Consider the following 11,752-nt stretch of genomic DNA (forward strand, 5'->3'; position numbering starts at 1 on the left):
GAAACAAAGATCTGGGTGTAGTGGGCATGGCTGTCATCCCAGCACTCTGGGAGGCTGAGGCAGGAAGGTGACAGGTCAGAACCCAACCTGGGCAACTTGGAAACTTAGCAAGACACTGCTTCAATAAAAAATTAAAGAGTTAGAGATGTAGAACAGTGTAAAGGCCTAGAGTTCAATTTCTAATACCACACACACAGAAAGAAAAATATTATGACAGATAGAAAGATAGAAATAGAGATACAGAGATATAGATTAGTACATATAGATATGTATATAGATATACATATATAGATATATTCAGCTACAAAGAATATTATATATATAATATATATAAAACCACTCAGCTATAAATAAGAATGAAATGCTGTCACTTGTATAAAAATATTACAAACGGGAAGATGTCGTGTTAAGCAAAAGGAGCCAGACACACCGACAAGCACCTCATGTTCTCTCTCAGATGTGGAAACTAAAGAGTAAATAAATAAGCTAGATGACCTGAAAGTAGAAGGGGACTAGGAGGGACCAGGCCCGGCTCTGGAGGGCAGGGAACGAGCGCAGGAGATAGCAGCTGCCCACGGCAGGGGAGGGACGGGCGCTTCCTGGAGCTGTCCCACCGGGCCCCAGTCCCCTGTACCACGCGTGCTACTTACAATAATGCAAAAAGAGGCACATATGAAACAGGATCACACGTGTTTTCACCACTGAGCCAGGATGGTGCTGCTCCCGCAACCCTAGCTACTTGGGAGGCTGAAAATCATTCAAGCTCACAAGTTCGAGACCAGCCTGGGCAACCCAGCAAGAACCTGTTTTAAAAAATCAAAACCCTACCAATAATTCTGTCATCTTACCTAATATCTAGTCCATATTCCCATTTGCAATTGTCTTTTTTTTTTTTTTTTTTTTAAACAGTCTGAAGATCAAGCCCAGGGCTGTTCTACCATGGAGCTACGCCTCACTCTTATTTTTTATTGTTTTGGTACTGGGAATCAAACTCAGGACCTTGTACTTGCCAGGTAGGCACTTGTGCCCCTGAGCTAAATCCCTGGCTCTCAGTCTTTTTGAGACAGATCTCATTTAAATTGCCCTGACTGTCCTCAAACTTTCAATTTTCCTGCCTCAGCCTCACAAGTAGCTGAGAGTTTAGTTGCCGCTTTTCCCAACACTGAGCAGCCACCCCCACCCTCAGATTTCGCCTCCTCCCCAGCCCAGAGGTCCAGGGTCTGCTGGGCCACACTCAACTTGGGTCCCATTGTCCCTCAAGCCCGAAACCTTCCCAGAGGTCACAGAGTTCCCTGACGACCACTGGCTCCACTACGGCCCTCAGTAGGGGAAGCGCTTCACTTGGACAGCATGACGGCAGGGCGTGCTGGGAACCTAGCCGGGTCTGGGACTTCCAAAGTGGGGACTGAGGCTTCACCACAGGCCTCCTGACCTCCCAACCTGGTGAAAAAGAGACGAGTGTTGGCCCTGAAAGATATATTTAAACACTCCAATGGTATTTAAGAACTTCCTTTTTGTCTCAGAGAAGAAAAGCCCAGAATTCACCATGTAACATCTCTCCAGATAAATGATCCAAGTCCTGCGTGGTGCAGAACCTTTCCTGGATGGAAGACATTGGCTAACCTGAAACCAAGGCCTGGTCACATGGCCTCGAATTCTTGGTGTGTTAGTCAGCGCTCTATCACCGTGACAAAATACCTGATATGATAAATTGACAAGTAGGAAGGACTTTGGTCCCTCTGCTGTGGAGACACAGGGAATATCACGGTGGGGACATGTGACTGAGGTCTGCTCAGAATGGCCAGGAGACTAAGAGAAAAGCACTGCATCCTACCATCCTCTTTAGGGGCGAAGCCCCAAGTGACCAGGTAGGCCCCTCCAAAAGGTTCCACCACTCCCAACCATGCCATCAGCCAGGGACCAAGCCTTCTGCTTGGGGCTCATTCCTGACCCAAATGGGGGCACCTGGAGTCAGGATCCTCCTGCCTCAGCCCCCTGAGCAGCTGGGACTCCAGGTCCACACCACCACACCCAGCCTGATGGGCTGATTTTTAAGGCCTCTTCTTTCTTTCTTTCTTTCTTTCTTTCTTTCTTTCTTTCTTTCTTCTTTCTTTCTTTCTTTCTTTCCTAACTTCAGTTTTCTTCTGGGATTTGATATTCTTTTCATGGTTTTAAATTTGAGGTTTGAGCAGCAAGTGCAGGGAATTCCCATGTATCCCTCTCCACCACACCCAGTTCCCCCAGTACTGTTAATGTCTTATGTCTGTACTACAGGTTTGTGACAATGGATGAACCGATGTGGACAGTAATTAGGAGCTTACATTCGGCCTCACTCCTGGGTGACACATGTGACAGATGTGACAAATGCATGCATACCTTATATGCACCATCATTGTATCATACAGAACAACTCTCTGGCCTTAAAAAAAATCCCCTGGGCCAGTGAGATAGCTCACTGGACTAAGAAGCTGCTTAGTGCAGGGACCAGGATTTAATCTTCGGCACCTCATGCTGCGCTGGCCCCACCCCCAGGCATGCTGAGCTGGCCACTGAGACCAAGCATGGTGGCGCACGCCTGTAATCCCAGCACTGGGGAGGCTGAAAACAGGAAGATCACTATGAGCCCGAGCTGCTTAGTGAGACCCTGTACCAAAAATATTAATTAATGAAATCCCATCTGTTCCGCCAGCCTCTCTCTCTCCCCCTGAACAATCATTCACTGTTTACACCTATTAGCATGCCTCTCCCAGGATGCCACGCCCTTTCCGTTCCACTTAGTGAAGCTTCTGCACATTTCAAAGTCAAAACAGTATAAAACGATAAGCCATTGCAAAGGTTTTCTTCAATCTCACCCCGAGCGCAACGCCACCACAGACGGAAACCTGGATCAACCAGTGTACTGTTTCTGCAACATTTCTGTACGTCTGAGATGATTTCATGTTAAAAGGCTTAAAATATTTGCTTGAATTACAAAACAAGAGCAGTGGAAAATGAGAGCCCATGCCTTCTGGAACTGTCCCGGGGGTACAAATACAGCTGGAAGGACAAACAGCTGTGGTGGAAAGCGAGTGGCCGAGATCGGGACAGCCCTCTTGAGAAAGAGGGTAAATGTTCGCCTGCTGGTCTCTGTGTGACCGCAGTCAGCAGAAGCAGCCGGAGGCCTGTCCTGGTGATCTTCTTCAAAGCCCTCCAGTGGCGGCGGTAGCTGTGCAGGCGACCCGCTCTGGTGCCACCTGTCGAGGCCCCACACTCACATGGCCGTGCAGCCCCTGGGCACCCTTGGTGCAGCGTTTACTTTCTTTCTTATGCTTTCTGCAAAACACAAGGATCGGGCTGGAGAGATGGCTCTGTAGAATAAATGCTTCCCTGGCAAGCGCAAGGGCCTGAGTTCAATCCCCAGTTCTGCAAACAAACAAGGATCCTGTCGCCTCAGCTCAGCCTCTGGAGGCTAATTTTACCTTTTAGTCGCTAGAAGGTGAGGCGATTGTATTTTAAAATATTTTATCAAAGGAAAAAGCTACCCTTCACTTTGTCCGCCCTGAAAGGACTCTTTTTCCACCGTGCATGCAGGTACCACTCTGGCCTCTCCTCTGCCTGCTCATCATATGTGGTGAAGAGTTTTGCCTGTCACCTGGTAACTGACTGTCACAACTCTCAGTGACCGCCTAGCACCCCATCCTGTGTGTCCTGTGACATCCTGTGTCAGTGAACATGACAGTGTTTGGGGCTTTTTTCCATCTGAGCCGATTTTGTTTTTCATGACGGATGGATGAATCCAGAACCTTCAGTCCTGCTTGCCTGAGAGCCTGCAGGGCTCTCTGAATCCCGAATCAGGCTTTTGGGCGGAACTAACCATGTTTGTGACAGGGCTGTAATTCATGTCTGGCTGCCAGGCGGCTCTGAACCACCGGTGGCACAGTGTGACTGTCCCACTGAGGATGCAACAGTCCCATCAGATGGCACAAGCCTCCTAAGGAACAGGCATGCATGCACCACCTGTGGCTCAATGTGGAGTTAATGTATAAACAGGTGGTGATGCCCTCAGAGGTCCCACTTACCACCTCTGATGGTTCAAGCCATATAAGGGCACTTTGGGCTCCTGTCTTCTGTTTATGAAGTCTCAGGGCTGTTCCACCCTTATTCCAAATTGGAAATAAATCAAGCCACAAAGGGCTGGAGAGGGAGAGATTATAGAGCCAGTGGCATTGGGGGCTGTAAGTCAGAAGGCTTGCCTGGGCCACCACGTCACCACACCAATGGGGACCGTGGGGCTTAGAGGCACGGTGGCATGCCAAGGCTCTGTGGCGTTTCAGAAGGCGACAGGCCCCAGAACCAGGACTCTGGATGGTTTGGAGCCCGCCTCCTGGCGTTCTGGTCTGAGCACCCCAGGGAAGTCCAGCAGAGGGCGCTCTCACCAGCCAGGTCCCTCCTGCCAATGGCCACCAGGCCCTCAAACAGCGCCTTGCTGGGGTTTTCGCCAGCCAGGGTCACACCATGCAGCCAGATGAGCAGCATCCGGTGGCCGTGCTCCTGGTAGCTCCTGGTGCCTGCAGGGAAAGAGCCCCACAGTCTCCCTTAGCCCAGCTGCTCCGGTCTGGGCAGCCAGGAGGAGGATACCTCTCAGACGGAGATTAGGCTTTTGTTTTCCTTTCTGAGATGGGGTCTTGCTAAATCACTCAGTTGCCCAGGCTGGCCTGGAACTTGCAATTGTCCTGCCTCAGCCTCCCAGAGTACTGGGATTACTGGCCGGCACACCATGCCTGGCCTGGTCCAGGTGTGTCTTGGGCTCTGGAATCTCTCAGCCCTGGGCCTTCTCCTGAGCATCCTCATACACTCTCTCCATCAGCGCCACTCTGAAATGAGAACTGGCCTCACCCTCACGGGACCTGGATGTACCAAGGTGAGCAGACCCTCTGGCTGCTGTCCTCTGGCTGCTGTGCATGCTGGCTGGCAAGAAGCCAGCTTAGCGTGACACAGACCAGCCAAGTTCCCGCCCCGCATAGTGCTTCTCAGCCTTGCTGCCCACTGCAGATACCCGGGAGGCGGCAGAAGATGCAGTCACCTGGCATCAGCGCACTGCCCCCGGGCATGGGGTCTGGCGGCGGCGCAGGCACTGAGCAGTGGTACAGCTTTCCAGGTGACTCCAGTACACAACCACACGTGGGAAGCAACTGCCCGGCCTACTCAGCGCCCAGTCCTGGGGGTGATGGGTTTTTAAACCCTGTGACTTCCTGCCTGGGAGGAGGGTGGACACTTGGCCAGATGGGTCCATTCCTGTTTCCGGAGGCTTTCTGTGTCCCTCCTTAGGGGCACTTTCCTTTGGCTGTGTGGCCACAACACCATTTATCAAATGTTCTTTGTCCTGACTCCCAGAGTTGACAAATCTTTTATCATCCAGGCAAATCCTTGTAGTAGCATTTACTTTTGGAAACTCTGCTCCACTCCACTTACACGTTGGCATAGTTCATGTCAGGTCTCTCTGTGTTTTATACTTTAACTGTATAAAAGATTGAGTCTGGTTGAATTATATCCTCTTTTTTTCCCCTGAAATAGTCATTTATGTTTCCTGTTTATTCTTGCAGACAAGCTATAGTCTTTTTAGGTCCAATTTCAGAAACTTATTTTGATTTGATTAACATTAGATCAAAATTTTAATCTAATGGGGGGGTGACATCTAGATGATACCCTCTCTTGCCAGACATAAAGTCACTCCATTTCTCCAAGTCTTCTTTTATAGTTCCATTAACTTCCATGTTTATTCATATTTGTTATTTTGCCTCCTGAACACTTTCCAGGTGAAACTCACTTCAGGGATCTTCTGAAAAGTTCTGTATTTTTGCCCATTTACTCACAACCCATAGAACTATCACGCTGTCTATATATTTCAGTGATTTCTTTGAATTTGTATTGATTCTAAAGGTTTAAGGATTCCACTGGACTTACCACATATATATATATATAATATTAAAATATCTGAAATTAATATTTCCCTCTTTTCCTGCCCAATATTTTTATCATTTATATCTATTTCTTTTTTTTCTATTTCTTTTTGATGCTTTAGTGTCAGGGCCAGAATTTCCAATAGTGTGAAATAGGTGCAGGTCCTGTGTGTTCCCCAGACAGAGGGGACCCTCGGGCTGGTTCTGAAGATGTCGATGTCGCAGGTCCCTGAGAAGGGGCATGGGAAGTAGCCCAGCCGCACTCAGGCCTGGAGAGGAGGGAGCAGGCGGTGAGCTGGAGATAGGAGTGGGGCTGGGTAGGGGGTGCACACATTCTTTCCTCAGTAGCAAGAAGGCTGGGCACACTTGGGGGGCCCCCACTGCACCCCTGCCACTGGCTGCTCTGGGCAGGGTGAGGCAAGGTAATACCTGTCCACTGCTGCCCGATGGCAGAGACATGGGCCTCAGTGAACTCCCAGTTGAATGCCAGCTTCTTCCACTCGTGAGGCCGCAGGTGCCTGGACGCCAGGCGCCACAGCACGGAGCGCAGCTGCTGCGTTTCCGGCCGATGGTCCTGCCTGAAGGTCAAGCTCTTGCCGCCTGGTGGTCGCAGGGAACCCTGCATGAAAGGTGTCCGTGGGGGGCAGATCCCAAAAGTGCAGCGGCCATGGAGGGGGCGCTCTGCCAGGCTCACCTTCATGAGGCTGGACAGTGGTGACAATGCTGCAGCCTGCCACCTCCGGCCACCCCTACTGAGCAGCCTGAGACCTGCAGTCAGCAGGGGCCACAGCCCAATGCCCACCACTCAGGGTCTAGCTCCCATCCTTGATTTGACCTCTGGAATCCCACTTACCTGAGTCTTTTTCCATCCCGAGTCCTTTCCTCACCTCCCTGCCCTCAACGCCACGCCACAGTCGAAAGACTGCTCTTCTGCTACCTACCCCATGGGGCCTTCCCAACTCCACTGGACAGAGGCTCCCTCTCATTTCTTGCTGTTCTCATCTGATTTTGTCTGGAGAGCTGAAGATGGAACCCAGGGCTCTGTGCATGCTGGGTAAGCACTGTGCCACCAAGCTGCACCCTTGCCTCTGCACTGCTTGTTTGTTTTTGTCTTGAGACAGTCTCACTATGTGGTTCCTCAAAGTCATGGTGATCCTCCTGCCTCAGCCTCTCAAGTGCTGGGATTACAGGCATGCACCACCACACCTAGCTTCCTTCCTTGCATTTTTATGGCGTTGCTGTCAATAGCGTGACTCCAAAGCTGAGGCCAAACCAGACAGGCCAAGCACTGGGCCCACTTAATCCTGACAAGGGAGGGACTACAGAGTCCTCTCTAGGCAAAGCAGCCAATAACATGAGAGGTAACAACAGAGTTAGGTAACAGCGGTAAAGGAAGCCCACAAAATCCTAAGCCTTTTGAAAAGGAACAGAAACAGAATTCTGGCTGTTAAAAACTCCAAGGTGAAAAATACCACTCTGGGACCCACAGCTCCAACTGTGACAACTTCATCAACAGCTCTGGCCAGTCACCCGGAGCTTGCGTCTCATCCAGGTGCCCAAAGTAGTCCCTTGAAAGCAATGTTTCCAGCCCTGTGGGTACAGATGCCATCCGAGGCCTGGCCCCTGCCCCACAGGGGCTGGCAGAACGGGTCTGGGGATGGGGAGGGGTGATCTGCGGTTCAGACACAAGCCCCTGCCTGCCTCCTGGGGAGACCCTGGGGTGCCTGAAGTGGCTTAGAATGAAGCAGAGATGAATCGCTTAGTCCAACCTGCAGTATTCCCATTAGGGGGTTCACGTAGAGGTCATGTGCTGTAGAACAGGGTCGGTACCATGGAAGAGCCTAGCTTCTCAGTGAGAAAGAGTGGCTTGGGATTCCCACGGGAATTCAGATCAATTCATTTTAGAACTGTGATTGTTTTGAGTGGTGTCAAGACACTGACTACAAGCAAGGGACTACTATATGAGGACACTGATGATAGCTGATGTTGTATACAGGTTAATTTAATAGATTTAATGGAACAATTTAGGAATTGAACCACCAGGCACGGTGGTGCATGACTATAATCCCAGCGCTTGGGAGGCAGAGGCAGAAGGATCATTCCAAATTCAAGTCCAAGTCCGGCCTGGGCTACAAAGTGAGCTCAAGGCCAGCCTGAACTGCATAGCGAGACCTTGTTTCAAAAAGACAAAAAAAAAAAAGAGTTCAAAAACCATCTGAAATACTTAAATCTATTATATAAAGTTATTTGTTCAGCATAAAATGTCTAAAATAGTTTAATTAAGTAGTTAAACATGAGACCAAATGTTCATCAAGAGGCTTTTCTGAATATGATCATTAAATGTTACTAGTTGTGGGCTGGGAGTGTTAGGAAGCTCAGTGGTGGGACCCTTCTCTGGTGTGCTCAAGGCCCTGGGTTTGATCCCTGTGTCACACACACACACACACACACACACACACACACACACACAAATACCTGTTCTATAAATGACATAATAAAATTTATAAATTAAATTTTAAAGTTTAAGAAAGCTAGGCTTTTAAGGAAGGACCATTTTGTATTTGTATATACAGAATAGTTAGGATAGATATACAGCTACTTTCGCTTAATTCAATGAGAAGAAAGTTTGTACTAATAGTGTTTGGACAGGATATTCTGTCTGCATCTTGTACTACGGATAACCGCTAAGAAGATAACAATGTACAATATATTCATTATTGAGACTGTCCTATTAATCAGTTTTGAAACTGTCTCATTGATATTTGTTTCTCAATAAAATAAAAGTAAAATTTTAAAAAGCTAGGTTTTTTAATTTTTAAGATAAAATAGGGGGGGCTGGGGAGATGGTTCAGTGGAATAAGTGCTTCCCTGGCAAGCACAAGGGCCCGAGTTTGATCCCCGGTTCCGCCAAAAAAAAAGAAAGAAGATAAAATAGGGGCTGGGGAGATGGCTTAGTGGAATAAACACTTCCCTGGCAAGCGCAAGGGCCTGAGTTCAATTCCCAGTTCCACCAAAAAAAAAGATAACATAAATTTTCAACTTAACAAATTTAGTAACAGTCAGGTATAGCAGCACACGCCTATAATCACAGCACACAGGAGGCTGAGAGTTTGTGGCCAGCCTATGGGCTACACAGTGACATAGTGAGCTCAAGGCCAGCCTGAACTACAGTATATAAAAAGACTGTCTCAAAACAACAACAACAAAGCCAATTTAATATTAATTTTGAAAACTAAAGTAAATGCAAAAACGTTCTGTGTAAAACACCCACCAGGATGCCAAAAACTCACTGTAATTTGCTGGCTGAACAGTTCTTACACAGTTTTAAGATCTCCTCCCCGGCCCCCCACACATAGACATTACCAATCAATCCCAGCACACTCTCCCCGTCCCTCTTTTCCATACCCACTGCAGACATCACCAATCCATCCCAGCATACTTTTCTTTCTGGCCTCAGAAAGGTGCTTAACTATAATAGCCCAAGAGCAAGTCCAAAGGCCTGGAGATGGTAGTAAGATGACCCCAACTTGCCATTTCCTTCTTCACCTGTGCATGTCCACACTCACACACACGCATTTGCCTGCCAGAAGCCACAGCAACATATCCACACGGGCAGGCCCTCCTGCTCCACTGTATATGGATGCCTTCCACCTCCAGATCCTTGGAGACCCCTTAGAGACTGAGAGGCCCCAGAATTGATCAGGGCCGGGACGCCAAGCCTGCTCCAGTCCAAACCAAGACTGTTCCCTCCCCAGCATGAAGACCACAGAGCTTGGGGCTTCCATACCTTCTCCCGTCTGTAGAGGCGATCGGCTTTGATGATCATGTCTGCCAGGGTGATGTGGTTGCTGCGGGCAGCCACTTCCAGGGCAGTCTTCCCTTGCTGCAGGCAAGCGGCAGAGGGAAGCCAGGGTTTCCACTGCACGGGTGCAGGGTGACCTCTGGCACTGAGTTTGAACCCTCCTGCCCAGGAAAACCATGCCTAGTGTCCACAGTGGAGAGCAAAATAGCTTTCCAGGCAAGACAGAAAAAGGATGTGGAGAAGAGACAGGTAGAATAAAGCCATAATAACAATTCCAGCAGCCACCTGTCCCATTTCTTTAGGATTTAGGAATTGTTAGACTCACTAGGTATGAAATTCGGCCCTTGCTAATTCTTCAGCCTCACCTGTAAGACGATAAAGGAAATAAAAACCCAAGTTTTCAAAAGAAGAAGGGGCTGTAGGCTCAGCCTGTCACACCTGCCTGCCTCCCCACAGGCCCTGGGCCCTCTGCCCCAGGCATCCCAGATGGCCACCAAGGACCTGCAGCTGCCCTAGGGCCCAGTCAAGCAGGAAGCCCCTTGCAGGACCACCCTCCCCCTGGCCCCCAACTCTGCCCTGCACCACAGGCCGGCCTCACAGTGGTGTGTTTTAATATCCTGTCCTCACAGGCGGGGACCTTGTCCCAAGCCTTCAGCTCTTCTGAGACCCCCCCAACCACCTGAGGAAGCAGCCACCAGGAAGAATATGGGGCTGGGGTGCAAGGGGTGTGGGGCAATGAGTTGGTCCTCCTGTTACCCCATGGCCCCCCAGGGTAACACAGGAAGCAGGAAGCAATCACAGCACAGGCTTTGGCCAGGCAAGGACCTTGGAGGAGAGAAGGGAGTGGGAGGTAGAAGGCTCCCTGGAGGAGGCTGAGGTACGAAGGATGGGTGGTCTCGGACACTCAGAGGAAGAAAGCTCCATAGCTGGGGCTCTGGCAAGGAGGGGCTGCAAAAGCTTGGCAGGGTGCCGGCTGGGTGCACAGGTACCTTATCTCGCAGGGTGAGGTCAGCCCCCGCGAAGAGGAGCATCTCTGCCACATCCTGCCAGGCGTGCTCCGCGGCCAGGTGGAGGGGCGTCTGCTGCCTCTGAGGAGAGGGCAGGCGAGGTGAGCACACAGGGCAGGCCGGCAGTCCAAAGCCAGGGGTGGGACATCCCCTTCCCTGGCATCTGGGCTGTTCCGGTGTGGGGCAGGGGCTGCGCCGAGCCTAATCATAAACAGTTCTTGAAAAGATCATCATTGAATACAAAAAGTGGGAAGGAGGAGGAAGAGGGAGTAACAGAGGAAGAGGAGGTAAAGGAGAAGAGACGGGGTGGGAGGAGACGAGGACTCGTAGCTCACTATCCTAAGTCAGTATCTACGATTATCCTAGTATAATTCTTCCGGTCTTTTTATAGATCTGAGATTATCCTATATATACATTTCCAATTTTATTTTCCCACCTAACATAACACTTTTCACTTATTACTAAATAATGCCTTTATTAACTCTGACACAGCCTATTTCTGTGAGTGCTATAATCTGCCTACTCGTTTTTTCTGTTATTAAATATTTGGGCTGAGCATGGTGGCCCACGCCTGTCATCCCAGCTACTACTTGGGAGGCTGACACAGGATAATCCCAAGTTCAAGGCCAGCGTGGGCAACATGGCAAGACCCTGCATCAAAGTTAAAAATAACGCAGGAACTGGGGGTGCAGCTCAGCGATGAAGCCCCTCCACTCAAGCCCCAGTACCATACACACAAATACTAACAATTACCTCAGGTCATCTTCAAGATGAGAAAAATAACGCAACAGTGAGATTTGGGGCGAGGGAAGGGATGCTGGGGGCAGAAGCCAGGGCCTTGTGCAGGCTAAGCCCACACCCCTACCACTGTTCTTTGGATATGAGTTTCCTTCTTGTTGTTGTTGTTGTTTTGAAACAGAGCCTCACTCAGTAGTCCAGACTGACCTTGAACTCAAAGGCTGGGCACAAACTTGTAGTAATCCTCCTGCCTCGGCCTCCTGAGC

General features: G+C 49.7%; 1 protein-coding gene across 6 annotated transcripts in view; it reads right to left on the reverse strand.

Moving 5' to 3' along the window:
- Window positions 1-2,878: 2,878 nt before the first annotated feature.
- Window positions 2,879-11,752, reverse strand: part of Ankdd1a (ankyrin repeat and death domain containing 1A) — a 25,448-nt gene continuing 16,574 nt past the window's right edge. For 5 of the 6 annotated variants that reach the window (XM_023712581.1, XM_023712582.1, XM_023712579.1 and 2 more), the window contains 5 exons: window positions 10,731-10,829; window positions 9,727-9,822; window positions 6,369-6,558; window positions 4,416-4,547; window positions 2,879-3,312 (listed from right to left, as the gene is read on the reverse strand). In XM_023712581.1, the coding sequence (XP_023568349.1) occupies window positions 3,251-3,312; window positions 4,416-4,547; window positions 6,369-6,558; window positions 9,727-9,822; window positions 10,731-10,829 (579 nt within the window). In that variant the 3' untranslated portion in view covers window positions 2,879-3,250. The remainder of the gene's footprint in view (window positions 3,313-4,415; window positions 4,548-6,368; window positions 6,559-9,726; window positions 9,823-10,730; window positions 10,830-11,752) is intronic. The other variant, XM_023712583.1, reaches the window with a different exon arrangement.

Source organism: Octodon degus, unplaced genomic scaffold, assembly GCF_000260255.1.
Source record: "Octodon degus isolate 3935 unplaced genomic scaffold, OctDeg1.0 scaffold00026, whole genome shotgun sequence".
Classification (NCBI taxonomy): Eukaryota; Metazoa; Chordata; class Mammalia; order Rodentia; family Octodontidae; genus Octodon; species Octodon degus.